Source organism: Marmota monax, unplaced genomic scaffold (assembly GCF_021218885.2).
Source record: "Marmota monax isolate L192 unplaced genomic scaffold, Marmota_monax_Labrador192_F-V1.1 WCK01_AAM20220418_F8-fsc00300, whole genome shotgun sequence".
NCBI lineage: Eukaryota > Metazoa > Chordata > Mammalia > Rodentia > Sciuridae > Marmota > Marmota monax.
Window position 1 is genome coordinate 955,605 of NW_026691968.1, and position 15,843 is coordinate 971,447.

The 15,843-nt window shown below is 31.9% G+C and overlaps 1 protein-coding gene across 2 annotated transcripts in view; it reads left to right on the forward strand.

Annotated features, from left to right (window-relative positions):
• The window catches only part of Smc2 (structural maintenance of chromosomes 2), a 52,479-nt gene that overhangs the window by 15,609 nt on the left and 21,027 nt on the right, over window positions 1–15,843 (forward strand). For both annotated transcript variants that reach the window (XM_046446415.2, XM_046446411.2), the window contains exons 10-19: window positions 998–1,231; window positions 2,035–2,194; window positions 2,678–2,795; window positions 3,395–3,533; window positions 4,951–5,070; window positions 6,681–6,885; window positions 9,562–9,697; window positions 11,876–12,000; window positions 13,843–14,036; window positions 14,959–15,102. In XM_046446415.2, coding sequence (XP_046302371.1) covers window positions 998–1,231; window positions 2,035–2,194; window positions 2,678–2,795; window positions 3,395–3,533; window positions 4,951–5,070; window positions 6,681–6,885; window positions 9,562–9,697; window positions 11,876–12,000; window positions 13,843–14,036; window positions 14,959–15,102 — 1,575 coding nt within the window. The remainder of the gene's footprint in view (window positions 1–997; window positions 1,232–2,034; window positions 2,195–2,677; window positions 2,796–3,394; window positions 3,534–4,950; window positions 5,071–6,680; window positions 6,886–9,561; window positions 9,698–11,875; window positions 12,001–13,842; window positions 14,037–14,958; window positions 15,103–15,843) is intronic.

Below are 15,843 nucleotides of genomic sequence, written 5' to 3' on the forward strand. Positions count from 1 at the left end.
AGTGTGTGCAAAATACAAGCACTTTTTATCACCTCAGTCAAAGTCATGTGTATAATTAAATATAAAGCCTGTATTATGTGTTTCATGCGATTATATACTCTTCATGCTATGACTCTTGGCTCCCTCTTAACATTCTTTTCTCTGCTGCAACTGCAGTTCTTCAAATGCCCAAACATGTTCTCAGGGCTTACAGGAACAGTGTTCACAGCTATTTACATGATCGCTTTTCTTCATTTAGTTTCTATTTAAATGTCAGCAGATTCCCTTTTTCTTAAATTAATAGTTGCCCTCAGTTTCTTTCCCTTGACCTTGCTTTATTTTTTGCCATGCCTTCCACCTTAGAATATATGCTCCCTGAGGATAGGGTCTTAGTTTGTGTTTTAAATATCTTTGAACAATACTCAGTATATAGTAAACACCTAATAAATATTTGATGAACCATGAACTATTCAAGTAGCCCCAAATTCCTGGTCATTTTTAGTAAACAAGACAGCTAGACTTTTCAGTGCTATTGCTGTCTTACATAATGTCAGATATCTGTTTAATATCACTTAAGAGAGGTTTTAGTAGTTCTTTCCCCACAACTATTTAATAATTAAATTGTGTGCTCCCTTAACACTTTATAAAGTATTTTAATGTATACACTCTTACTTCTAAAATCTCTGCTTTTAACCTTAGTGTAGGATGGCTATTATTTCAACTCTAAAACTTTAAGGACTATGTTTAGTTTCAAGTAGATTATTTAAATGTGCAATCAGTTTTTAGCCCATTGTTGCCTAGATTTTACTATCACATATGGGATGAAAATATTTCAGGGAGTAGAAGAGTTACATCCCCCAAACAGCAAAGTTCAGAATGGGAATTCAGTACTTAAAGTTATAATGATTATTTTCCTTGTTATTACATTTGTTACAAAATTTAATGAAGTAAGAGTATTTGTGTATAAATATATATTCTTAAAATAACAATATTTTTCAATTTGAAATTTTCCCTGAAGGACTCTAAAACTTTAGCAGCAAAGGAAAAAGAAGTTAAAAAGATAACAGATGGGCTGCATGACCTTCAAGAAGCAAGTAAAAAAGATGCTGAAGCTTTGGCTGCTGCACAGCAACACTTCAATGCTGTGTCTGCTGGCTTGTCCAGTAATGAAGATGGAGCAGAAGCAACTCTTGCTGGTCAAATGATGGCCTGTAAAAATGATATAAGTAAAGCTCAGACAGAGGCCAAACAGGTAAGTAAAGACATTAAGCACTTTGTAGTTATGTTGAAAATAATCAGTTCAATGTCAAGAAACTTACTTACACTATTCAATCACTTTGTATACGTATTATAACAAAATTTAAATTTGTTGATTGTTAAATATTGATGATTTCAGATTTTCAACCTACTATAAGACATAAATTGCCATAATTGAATTTGTAAGTGCAGTAAATAACTGTTCATTTTATAGTCTTGTTTGGAATATTGAAGGTTAGTCATTTCTCATTTTTTTTGGCTGTAATTTATTTGTTTTATTGACATCATAAAATTTAAGTCTTAAGCTTTAAAAGGTAAACAAAACTGTTCTCTCTGCTGCTTTACCATTTCTAGTTCATAAAATATTATTTTTCATTGCTCAATGCAGCTCCTTTGCTGTTACTAGACAATACAGAGATACACAAATACAAATATGAACACCTAAGTGGAAAGGAAGGGAACTAGAGTTAAGATTTCTAGCTTTCTGATATGTTTTTAATTTAACCAGTTACTAACAGTATTTGTCAACTTTATTAACACTCTTGTCATATTTTATAGATATTAAAAATGTGGACTTTAATTAGAAGTTATTTAATAACTTATATTAATGATACTATCTCCAAGTAATTGAGGAGAAAATACTGGGAAGTGACTGATCTTTTGAAATACTATTTCATGACACCAAAGAGTTACATTTTTAATGCTAAGGTCTCTTGATTGAACTAGTTGAACTCTGTGGCCATTTGATTACTAGCTCACTGTGTACCTCATGTAGTCTGTTACATTTTTCTATGACAGGCCCAAATGAAGTTGAAACATGCCCAACAAGAATTAAAGAATAAACAAGCAGAAGTTAAGAAGATGGATAATGGCTACAGGAAAGACCAAGAAGCTTTAGAAGCTGTAAAAAGACTTAAAGAAAAACTTGAAACTGAAATGAAGAAGCTAAATTATGAAGGTTTGTTTTAAAGACATGATAATCAAATCATTAGGAGGTAGTGAATGTTAATAGAAACTGATTTAAAGGAAATAAGCAAATAAAAAACATTTTTTTACCCTATTAACAGGTATTAGTATAAGTATTTATAAATACAATCACAAAAAATCAAGTATTAAAGATCCCTTTGAATTTTCAAGAACTCAGTATGGAGAATTTTTTGCTTTAGTCACTTGAAACTCACAAATGTCATTTGTGTATTTTTATATTAGTAAGCATTCAATTCATGTGTTATTTCTTGAAAATTGCATCATTTATTGTTGGAAATAATGTCTACTTGACATTTGATAGAAATTTGAATGTTAAGAATGCTTCTTTATTTAATATTTATCCGAAATTTATATTTTGCTTTTTAGAAAGCTTTGGAAATAGAGGTTGCTTATATTTTCCTTAACATTGAAGAGTTTCTAAAACTTTGTATTAATGTACTTATGATTTACTCAGAAAATAAGGAGGAAAGGCTTTTGGAAAAGCGCAGGCAACTGTCTCGTGATATCAGTAGATTGAAAGAAACATATGACGCTCTCTTGGCCAGATTTCCCAATCTTCGATTTGCATACAAGTAAGAGATTTAGACCTTATATTTTAGAACAGTAATAACAAAGATATGTTTTTATTTAAGCTGAAAGACCACCTAAAACTTTTGTTAATACCAAGATTTTTGTATGAAAATTCTTATAAATTGCATTTTCTTTTTTGGTATTGTATCTTTAAACATTTATTAAAATGTTTCACACATCTGTAGGGGGAGAATTCTTGGGCAATTTAATGGTTACTGATTTCACTAATCTTGAATTAAAACTCAAATGAAGGGAATTTAATATAAGTTCAATGTCTTTCTGTCATTACTGTTAAATATATACATTTATATCTTATAATTTGTTTTGCTACAAGGGTTTTATTTATGAGTAGAGTAAACATATATTACAGAGTTTAGAACAGCAAAATTCTTAGTTACATTGAAAACTAGTTGAAATAGATTTTTTGATTTAAAAATAGTGGCTGATTATCATCTGGGACATTTAAATTTTTTTGTTTTAGTAAAAATGTAATTTGTTTTCATTTTAGTTTAATATGCTGCCCAAAAGAGCTTTTAACTAGGAAAGTTTAAATTTTTCTATTTTGTTGCCTAAGATTAATTTTTCTCAACTTTTCTGTTAGGGATCCAGAGAAGAACTGGAACAGAAATTGTGTGAAAGGACTTGTAGCTTCTCTGATTAGTGTTAAAGATAGTTCTGCAACCACAGCTTTAGAACTGGTAGCTGGAGAACGACTCTACAATGTTGTAGTGGATACAGAGGTAAATTAATTTTAATTAAAGTAAAATTTGAAATAGGTGTTTTGCTTGAAGAATCACATACTGCTACAATAGTTGGACATTTTTTTTTTTTATGTTTTAAAATTTTCTCAGGTCAGTTATCTCTATATGATGAAATTAATGACTTTTTTTTTTTTTTTTAAGTATTGGAGACTTGCACATGGTAGGCAAGTGTTCTACCATTGAGCTACATTCCCACCCCTTTTTATTTTTTATTTTGAAACAGGTCTCCCTAAATTGCCAGGCTGGCCTCAAATTTGCAATCCTCTTATTTCAGCCTCCTGAATAACTAGGATTACATGCATGTGCCCCCATACCTGGCTAAGTCAGTGACTTCTTGATAAAGTTTCATGTTTACTCAGGAACTCAGAATGCACATTGCCAATCATCGTTTTTAAATTTTTTTTTCCCTGTGCAAATTTGTGTTGATTTAAATTTTTTAAATGATCTAGGAATAACCTTTTTTAATGTCATCCACCCACCCTCATATCATGGGTACATTGGATTTACCTGCATTTTTCACTTCTCTTTTTTTCTCTTTAGAATGTTCTTATTTATGTCAGTGTTTCATAATAATTATTGTCAAATATAATTCATTGTGTTTTTTACATTTTATGTTTTTTGATGTATTTGTAACGTGTAACATATTTTGATACATACACATAGTGCTACTATAATCAAACATACATATCTATCACCTTGCATGATTGCCTTTTTGTTTTTCCTATGGTGGTAGGAGCACCTAAAATCAATTCTCTTGCCCAGTTTTTTACAATCAATATAATATTAACTATAGTCCTCATGCTGTATATTATATTTCTAAATCTCTACACTTACTTAACCTGTATAACTGCAAATATATACCCTTTGGCCTACAAGTTACTTCTTTTCATTTCCTCCCCTCCCCATCCCTAGTAGCCTTCTATTCTACTCTAATTAGTTACATTTCTTTTTTGTTTTATTTTTATTTTAAGATTTTGCACATCTAGAAATTACACAGTATTTTCCCATGTCTGGCTTGTAGCACTTAGCTTAAATCTTCTAGGTTCGTTCATGTTCTTGCAAATGGCAACATTTCCTTTTTTAAGGCTGAGTAATAATTCATTTTATATATTCTTAATCTTTTCATTTGAGATAGAAGATTTAATATGTTAATTTTTCTCAACTTTTCTGTTAGGGATCCAGAGAAGAACTGGAACAGAAATTGTGTGAAAGGACTTATAGCTTCTCTGATTAGTGTGAAAGATAGTTCTGCAACCTGTTGTAGAACTTGACTAATAATTATTATCAAATATACTAAACTGTTACTTTACTATGGATTCCTAAACTTGTATTCTTTCTATTTTAATGAGTTTTTTTTTTTCATTAATTTTTTTTAAATTTCAAATTCTTGTTTTAGGTTACTGGTAAAAAGCTACTAGAAAAGGGAGAATTGAAGCGATGTTACACTATAATTCCACTCAATAAAATTACTGCCAGATGTATTGCTCCAGAAACTCTGAGGGTTGCTCAGAATCTTGTAAGTCTTATTTTATGTCATATATATATTTAATCTTTTTTTAACGTAGGCATCAATTTGGGAGGATATAGTCATACAGAACCACAACATTTTAATTTTGTTACCATTTAAAAAAATTAAGATAGAGAAGACTTATTATTATTGACTCATGTGCAATTAGATGTCAAGAAAAGTAATGAAGACACTAGAATAGAAGAAATGAAGGCTGGAACTCCCTTTGATACTTTAAAAATTAGTATTAAGTCAAGTCACATGACTATTAGGTGATAGTGAAAATTGCATTCCTAGTTTCTGAATGGGTAGAATTGAACTTTCAGAAAATTCTGAAATTCTCCAATATGTGATCTGCTCATGATAGTAACCATTATGGAAGGCATCCATAATTCTAGATTGCTATTCAGCCCATTCAACTGCTAAAGTAGATCTGAAGTGCGATGACAGTTAATAAGAAAACAGATATGTATAAGAAAATATTTAAAAAGTTGTTATGATGTATAATACTTAATTATGAAGCTAATCAATAACATTAAGCAGCAAAATTAGTTTGTTATTGAACAGGCATTTGAAGTGCATGAGTTTAAAAGACAGTTCTATAAAACCTATAAATAACATTTGTAATTAAGATATTAAGTGGATGTCTACTGTCCTTATTGAAATTAAGAAGTTTTTAATGAAAATTATTTGAAAATGTTGCTATATTGAAAAGTGTACTCTCAGAAGAGGAAAGATGAATGCAGAGTAATTGAAAGATGATGTTTTTTGGTTTGTACTTTCTTTATTTAAAAACAAATCAACATTGGATTAGGAAGTAAGTTTAGCCGTAGGTCAAGTTCTTATGTTAAAAGTTAATTGAGTTTTCATGTAATAGCAAAAACACTTCTCAGATCCTGTATAGCCAGACCTGTTGAATGGTAGCTACTATGTAAAAGCAAATAAGTGAACACAGTATTAACTAGAGCTGTCTTTGTTGTCATTTCTGCAGCTGTTAGTAAGGGATTTAAGCTTTTTTTTTTTTTGAAAAGATGAGCAGAGGTTGACATTCTTAACAAAGATCGTGTAAAGGCAGTTGGATCAAAATAGAAGACTGACAAATCCTTCTATTCTTTTTTACTCTCATTTATTAAATGTGTTTTTATTTCTATAAGTGGTCATTAGCTACTTTAATATGTTTAATTTGAATAAAAAAATATTCACTGTGTACCAACCAGATTACTAATGATGGAAAACAAAACATTATATATTGTATTGATCCAAGAGTTTAAGAAACTTGTGTTTACTTAGTGCATTTTAGATTTAGGAATTTGGTATTGGTTCCTTCTTGATAGAAATTCTCCTAATGTTTGATAGTTTAGCTAAAGATTTTTATATAGTAATAGATCTTTCAGTGTTTAAACTTATTTTTTTCCTTTTTTTGACAGTACTAGAGATTGAACCAGAACCATATGCTAGGCAAGCATTCTACTACTGAGCTATACCCCCAGCCCTACATTTACTTTACTAAACTTGTATTACTTAAATCTCTATTATAGTATTTCTTACTATCTTATAGAATAATATTTGAAAGGAAAAATAGTAGGGTCTATATGGCATATCTATTCTTTGGCTCATAGGTTGGTCCTGATAATGTTCATGTGGCTCTTTCCCTGGTTGACTACAAACCAGAACTTCAGAAAGCAATGGAATTTGTCTTTGGAACAACATTAGTTTGTGACAGTATGGATAACGCCAAAAAAGTGGCCTTTGATAAAAGGATAATGACTAGAACTGTAACTCTAGGTGGTGATGTATTTGATCCTCATGGAACATTGAGTGGAGGTAAGTTTTGTATCTTTGTTTTTATAGTTCTGTATAGTAAATAGAATGGGGCTTTCTGGCTGCCCCCCACCCTTTATTTTTAAAATAGGGAATAGTAGAATTGAGATTATTCCCAGTCTTTGATTATAACCAATTCTAGCATCTAGGTTCAACACTTAAGATCAAATATATACTTATTTCCAAAGCCTTAATTAATATAAATCCAAGGATCAAATTTAACCTTTAAATACTGACCGTGTGATATTGGGAAATTATACAGTGTCATACTCCTCAGGAGCTTTTGGGTATTAATCAACTTTATAACTTATTTGTGTCAAATCTATTCCTATTTATTCTTGCTTTTTGTCTTATCAGGGTATTTCAGTCACTAGAATATTGATATTAAGATGTTCTTGCTTGCTTGCTTCTTACCTTTTGCCCATCTGCACTCAAGGAAAATGAAGTCCTTTAATTAATTTTTTAGCCTAACCACTTTCTTTAGGAAACTTGTTAACTCACATCAATGCTGACACTGTTCCTGTTAAAAGTAAAAACCTTTAACATAGTTCCTTAATGCCTAAGGCAATTCTTAGTGAATATCTTCTTGTTCTAATATTTGTCGTATCAATTTTCTGTATCTGTATAAAGTGATAATATAAGAAACAGGGAATAATACTTACTCTGTATTAGACAGTGTTCATATTGTTTTCCAGTACAGTAGCAACAAGCCATATGTGATTCTATGTTAATTAAATTAACTTAAAATAATTTCCTCACTTGCACTAGTCACATTTCAAGGGCTCAGAAACCACAAACTGTTAATGTGTAATTGGACTATGCATATATTGAACATTTTTATCACTTTATAAAACCCTATTATTTTGGCTTTAAATAATTCATTTAATCTCTAATAACAGCTATAAGGTGGGCATATTACTATCATCTTCAAAATGCAGTTGAAAACATTAAGACAAAGTGATTAAATAAATTGCTAATAAATAGCAAAACTTGGTTTTCTAATTCAGGAAGTTTGATTTCACAGTTTGTGTTTTTTACTTTTAACCCAGTGAGCAATATAATGCCTCTTGAGATATCAGTGAGTTATTATCTTAGTAGGCCAATTAAATGAATTCCATGTTCAAGTATCAGATTCCTCAATGTGAGAAATAAAAAGGCTGGTGGTCTATTTTCAGAATGTAGCATTTAGCCTTAAATGTAAAATTGGGATGTAAGAATGGCAGCCAGAATGGAAATAGAGTAGGATGGAAAGTTATACAATAGCACCATAGCCTATGGATGTGGCAGATCCAAAGTCCATTTACCTGAACAGTACCTTGAGAAACAGGAAATAGAGGAAGGGGTCAGTGTAACCAACAGAGATAGAAATCTCTCTGTTGAGAAATAGTAACTTAGGTAAAGAAGTAAGAGCTGTGTACATGTCAGAATGCATTCACCTCAAGAAGACTTTCCTGCCACAATGAACCAAGGGAGGTGGGAACAAATAAAGGTATAATAAAATTCCTTAAATAACTCAGCCATTCTGAGCTCCCCAGCCTATATAGCCCTACCATTTGCCCTCCCTTTATATTATATTATATTTTTATAATTTTATATTTGCCAGACTTAGTTTGGTAGTATACTTTTCTTTTAAAGAGATTTTTTTTTTAATATTTATTTTTTAGTTTTCAGTGGACACAAGATCTTTATTTTTATGTGGTGCTGAGGATCGAACCCAGCGCCCCACGCATGCCAGGCAAGCACGCTACCCCTTGAGCCACATCGCCAGCCCGGTAGTATACTTTTTTGCAGAAGTAAAGTTCACCTTGCCGAGCTACTTCTGACTATGTGTCTGATTCCTTGTGGCACTGGGTATTTCTACAACCAGTACACATTGAAATGACTTGTCTCTGTAAATGGAAGATAAACTTAGTATGTTTATTAAATATCTAAAACAGGAGAAACTTTTTAGATCTCATTTATTTAGATGTTCTTAAAAGTTCCTACATAATAGATGACAAGTATGTAATCCCATATCTTATTAACGTAATAGCATTACTAGTTGACCTTAGCATTCTCCCATGAAACCAACAGTTTTCTTATCAATGGAATGATTCAAGACTGATGATTATGGGCGCTTGTACACTAATGTAAATTCAGTGTACTCTTTTGCTGTGCTGTATCAGAGCTTAGACCAGATTATGATGTGGCAACAAATAACCCCCAAATCTTAATAGCTTACAATAGTTTATCCCATAATCATATTACATTTACCCTGTGCTGTGTGTTGTTTTCATTCTGTGATTCATACTAAAAGAGAAGTAGTCCCTATCTTGAACATGCTTTTCTCATGGCAGAGGGAAAGCAAGTGGTTAATTATGTATTGCTTTTCAAAACTTATTTTTAGAAGAGGCAAATTTCCCATTATATTGGCCAGAGCAAATCACATTACCAACTCCAATATCAGTGAGGTAGAAAGTGGGCCTTGGGAGGATAGGCAGTGGTTATTTAGAATAAATAATATACCACATCTACTTAGAACTGTTTCTTATCGGTTGTATGTGTTATTCAGTTTTGATGATGGAATGAAATCTGTATCTTTGTAAGTTCACGAAGGATTTGCTGTTAAATTCTTTCCATTATAATTCTCTTAGGAAATACTTTATTGTTTAATAAACTATTTCATTTTGCCTCTGTCAGGTGCTCGATCCCAGGCAGCTTCTATTTTAACCAAGTTTCAAGAACTCAAAGATGTTCAAGATGAGCTGAGAATTAAGGAGAGCGAGCTACAGGCTCTAGAGGAAGAATTGGCGGGTCTTAAAAACACTGCTGAAAAGTAAGACTTATGTTTTATTAAGCCATATATGTATCTCAAAGATTTGTGTGGCAGAAAATGATGCAAAATTTACTTCTGTTTAAACAAATTCATAACTTTGGTTTTGTTTAAAATATTTGAATAAATTGAGAGTCAAAAGGAATGTTTTGCAAATTTTAATTAAGCAAAAGGAGGAAATAAAGGTGAAATACTCTGCTCTCCCTACTGATGTACACTGTTGGTATACTCTTGGGGTTGTTGAGGAAACCCTTAGGTATTCTGGAGTCAGATATCATAGGATACTTGAGTTCTTGATTTTATCTTACTCGAAACAGTGGATCATGAATCAGGTGTCTGCACTAAGTTTAGCAGCATTCTGGCTGTCCCAAGATCACTAGGTTGCTGGAGGAGGAAGTAAAGTTCATGTCAAGGAGTCAGCACTAAGATTTTAACTTTCCCTTACGGTGTTTCTTCCGTGTGAGTGTAGATAAAGATATGCATGTATACTCAGCAGTACTTCTTTTCAGTTATAATTTAGGTGTATGCATATTTTCACTTTGTAATCTTTTTTTGTCACTTAACATTTTCACTCAATTACATATTTGTTGAATGCCTTCTATATGTACCATGTACTCTTCGTAGCAGTAAATCTTGATAAATCTCTCTTTATCTAGTTTTCATATAGTTGAGGAAATAAGATAAATTGGTAAAATATGTTAGATAGTTCTAAGAAGGAAAGAGGTGCTGATATTTTGATTGGATGGTCATGAAAAGCTCACTATGAACATGACTATTGAGTAAAACACCTGAAGGATAATTGTGAACAGGCCCTGTGGTTATCCAGGAGCGTCTCCACTCACTTTATAGTTTCATCAGAAGTACTGTAAATGTAGAAAATGCATTGTTTGAATGTTTAATTGTAATTTTTTTTAGTCTCTCTGAAGACAAATAGGAAGTAATGAAAACATTCAGAATTCACAGTATTGAATAAATGTAAAAAATCTAAATATATGTTCAATTTGGGGGAAGGGTACATTGATAGCATTTAATTTTTGAAGTTATCAAAGCTTAAAATGATACCAAGACTCTTGAGATATTGTATTATGAAAGAAATTTTCATATTTAAATTGGCCATTTCAAAATACAGATAGTATTAAAACAGCCTCTTTCAGATGTCACAAACATGTAAAGCCTTCTTCATTTTACACTTAGTAACAAAAATTAACAAGAGAGTAAATGAACTTTTTATGTGTGAATGATGCAACAAAATTTTTCTGTGCCATGTAAAATCTTTCTCAAGGCAATGAGTTCAGTTACATTTGGCTTGGATCTGTTAATTTTGTTCAGTTTTATTAGATCATTTGTTCTGTAACAAATGTGGCACTGAAAGAAAGAAAATAGATTTAGAAAAATATAAGACTATAAGCATCATCTAAAGCTATTCTTTCATATTGTGTTAGGAAATCAGTGTACATTTTTCTTCAAATGTCCATCTCACATTTTTTACATGTCTTGAAGTTACTTTAATTATTGGTGAGCAAGAGTTTCAATCACAAATATTCAAGATAGTGTTAATATTTTATGAGTTGTTTCCTTTTCCCTCAAACTTCATCAATTTCTAGTGACACGGTAATCTTGTGACTCATTAACTTAAAATTTCACTACAACTGAAATAGCCAAATATCTTCCAAAGAGATGACTAAGCCGTCAGAACCAAGGTAGTATTACAGGATCTGCACAAGGAAGTCCATTACAGATGACTAAGGTCAATTCCATGTTTTCATAAACTGTCTCATTACAAAAAGGGGAATATTAATATTATTACTGTTTAAAAATGGGAATAAGTAGGTAACTATATTTTTGAGACTTTATGTAATTTTAGGAATTGTCTTATTTTTGTGGTAAGTATTTTGTGGGTAGTTTTAGATATGAATCAGCAGGAGAGATTATTTGTGAGAAAACTTATTTACTCAGAAGTTATTTTTTATTATTATTAAGACTATTTTTATAACTATTTTGGTGACCAGATCAGACTTGAGTAGATGCCCCAAAATCTTGAAAGTCATCAACTTTTCTTGATAACTAGTTGTATCTAATATTGTTTATAATGTATGTGAGTTTATTTTAGGTGAGAACCTGATTTTGAATGCATGTCTCATACACCAGGAAAAACATTTATTACAAACTTCTTTTTCTAAGGTATCGCCAACTAAAACAACAGTGGGAGATGAAAACAGAAGAGGCAGATTTGTTACAAACCAAGCTTCAGCAAAGCTCATATCACAAACAACAAGAAGAATTAGATGCCCTTAAAAGAACAATTGGTAGTATCAAAATATTTTGAGCTTAACATGTTTATGTTAAAATTCTTTACATTTTGAAGATTCAGTTATATTTAAGACACATGTGGGAGCATTTTTTAATTTTTTTTTCATACTGAGGATTGAACTCAGGGGCATTCGACCACTGAGCCACATCCCCAGCCCTTTTTTGTATTTTATTTAGAGACAGGGTCTCACTGAATTGCTTAGCACTTCACTGTTCCTGAGGCTGGCTTTGAACTTAAGATCTTCCTGCCTCAGCCTCCCAGGCCTCTGGGATTAGAGGCATGTACCACCATGCCTGGCTTATGTGGGAGCATTTCTGTAGATTAAATCCAATATGGAACTTCAGGGTCTTAGGTCATCTTCATTATATGTCACTAGAGTTCTGTTCATTTTTAGCACTGTTCATTTCCACCAGTGGCATGTGAAAGTATTCATTTCTTCAGATCATTTCTAGACTTTTAAAATTCTGTAGTCTGCTGATTGGGAAGAGATAGCACATCAGCATTTTAATAAGTATTTAATTTTGGGATCTATTTTTGTATATTTATTGTATGTTTATTGCATTGTTGGGTTTCTCCTGTGAATTTTCTGTTTCGCTCTTTTCTTTTTCTTCTGTTAGGTGTGTTTTTTTTTCTCATAATTACAGTTTCTTGTAAGTTATGTGCATTATAGATGTTGTTGGCTTATTATCTTTTAACATTGTTTATAGTATTTTTGTCATATAAAAGTTTTTAATGTTAATTGTATTCAGTTATGGCCATCCCCCTAAATAAGTGCAAACCTTCTTGCACTTTTCATCAGATTTGTATATGAAAATTTATTTTTGTCATTCCTCCTACAATATCCACACACCTGTTTCTCCATTAGTATTTTTATTCTGCAATGAAAAGTAGTGTAAAATATTGTTTCAACATGGCTTCTAGAGTCCCATTTGCACCTAGGACCTAACACTTTTATGTGTTTCAATTGTTACATTAACATTTCCATTCTATCTTGTTTTTGTTACCAGGGATTAAACCCATGGGCAGTTAACCACTGAGCCACAACTCTAACCTGTTTTTATTTTTTATTTTTATTTTGAGACAGGGTCTTATTGAGTTGCTCAGGGCCTCCCTAAATTACTGAGGCTGGCTTTGAACTTACAATCCTCCTGCCTCAGCCACTGGAGCCATTGGGATTACAAGCATGTGCCACCAAGCCCATCTTGCTCTTTTATTTTTTTAATATTTTTTTCATACTTTATCCTAGATATGTTCTCACAGTGTTTCTCTAATGAGAGGTTCCTTGAATGTGTATAAGTGGGCATTTAAAATCACTGAAAAATACCATGGTTGTCCTATGAGTTCTGATTTTAGGAATTAGGTATATTAAAAATATGAACTGTGGGACTAGGACATAGCTTAGTGTTAGGATGTGTGTTTTTCATGTACGAGGCCCTACACACACACACACACACACACACACACACACACGCACGTGTTTGTATATGTAAATTATATGTATATGTATACATAGATACATAAATGTACACATATACACATGTGTATATGTATGTATATATGAATTGTGATCTTTTGGGTAAGTTACTCAAAAACTTAAAAGTAGGTAAGTTGTAGGTAAAATTGATGTTACTGATTAGAAATAATTTCATAGATCTTTAGATAATTGAAATATGGCTCTTATAGTATTTGTTTCACTATACAATCTTTAGAATATGGTTATAATAGTTAATTTTTTTAAACTCTAGCTTCTCATTTTTTAGGCCATTATATTAAAAGTTGAATTTATAAGTCTGTCCATAATTGTTAATTTAATTACATTTACTACTTTATGATCCAGAGGAAAGTGAGGAGACCTTAAAAAACACCAAAGAAATTCAAAAAAAAGCAGAAGAAAAATATGAAGTGTTGGAGAATAAAATGAAAAATGCAGAAGCTGAAAGAGAGAGAGAACTAAAAGATGCTCAGAAAAAACTGAATTGTGCCAAAACAAAGGCAGATGCATCTAGTAAGAAAATGAAAGAAAAACAACAGGTAAGCTTTCTTGAAATGGAACCAATCTTTTAAAGTCAACATAAAGCAGAAAATGGTAGAACATCATGGATTAACCTTATTCATTAATATTGATCCCAAAATCTAAAAGTGAGTTGTGTTATTTAGGAATTTGTAAGCCAAAGAAAACCCTGTAATTGAGTGTCTCATGTGCGTTTGGGGTGCATTAACTTACAAATTTTAGGTAAAGAACAAAGTAGCCTCTTAGTAATTGCTTCTTTCGGGAGTTTATGATACAGTGGAGCTGTATCATATCAGAGATTCAGCAAGTTGATGTTTCTATTTCATAAGTAATTACATGAATGAAAACAAAGTGTGCTGTGTTTACATTGAATTGTAGACTTGTGGTACTTCACAGTTTTTGAATAGTATCAGAGCTGGAATTTGAACCTCTCTTTTTGTCTCCTAATACTAAATCTTTCCTATCATTTCCATCCATCTCTACCTTTCAATTTTTCTTAACCTAAGATTCTGTTATTAAATAGCAGCACAAAGTATTTTCTAGTGAATTGAAAGTTTATAATGGTAAAAAGAAAATTAAGAAGATGACTTTTTTGCACATTGAATAATTTTGTTTAAAAAAAACTAATTCATCTGTTAAGTAGAATTTTGTATTATTTTCCTTATATGAATAAAAAGACAAAGTAATCAATACAGTTATTTAAATCCATAAAAATTAGGGATTTATAATTTAAATAAAAATTATAATTTGTTCCTCATCTTTTAAACATGAAATTATACTTCCATTTTCCCCTTTTTCTGGGGAGGCAGTTTAACATGTGCTTTTGGTAGTTGAGTCGTTGATGGGTTAGTTGACAATGAGGCTACTGTTAATTTTTAGCCCTATATTTATTTGTCAACAGTTAATTACTTGTGTGAATACCTAGATATTGTGTTTGTTTAGGAAGTTGAAGCTATCACTTTGGAGCTGGAAGAGCTCAAGAGAGAGCATGCATCCTATAAACAACAGCTTGAAGCTGTAAATGAAGCTATCAAATCCTATGAAGGTCAAATTGAATTAATGGCAGCTGAGGTAGCTAAAAATAAGGTAAGATTTATCAAATTGGAGAAACTGAGATACACGTTAGTTTTTCTGTCTTTTCACTCTTGTCACGGTTTGAGCATATGGCAAAAAATGGCGATTATAGATCCAGAAAGAACCCTGAAATAACATCAATAATTGTTCAAGTCTCAGTCTACTCAGAATACAAAATACACACTAGTTTGGACAAGCAGAGTTTAAAGAAAAAAATTATTATCTGTAGAAGTTTGGGATGATGGAAATTGATCACTAATGTGTTAAGAGAATTCTTAAAAAATGAAGAAACAACAAAAAGAGGAAATAGCCCCTATGGCTGAGGAACATATTTGATAAAGAGCCCCATTCCACTCAGAGGGCTGTGGACCAGATCTAGTTGCAGAAGGCATAGCTGTGGCCCACCGGTGGTGATGTTTTCTGAGATGTCAGCAGAAACTGTCCACAGTGAAGTGCTGCATGTATGTGGTACCTACTTGGAAATAGATTTCTAGAACACTGGCCACAAGATGGTGTCCATCCTGGAGACTTGTGAAGCCTCGTGCTATGAGGCCAGATGCAACTGCTTTTGTTAAAAGCATGCTGGAACCAGCTCAGAGTCCCTTCTTCCTACACTGTCCTTATGGTAACATTTACTGATGAGGCTTAGTATGGTTGCAGATGGGAAGGGAGAAATGTTCCATTCTCCAGAAGCAGGATAATGAAGGGTAGATTTTGAGTTGAGAGGATTTCAAATGTTATAAAGAAATACTG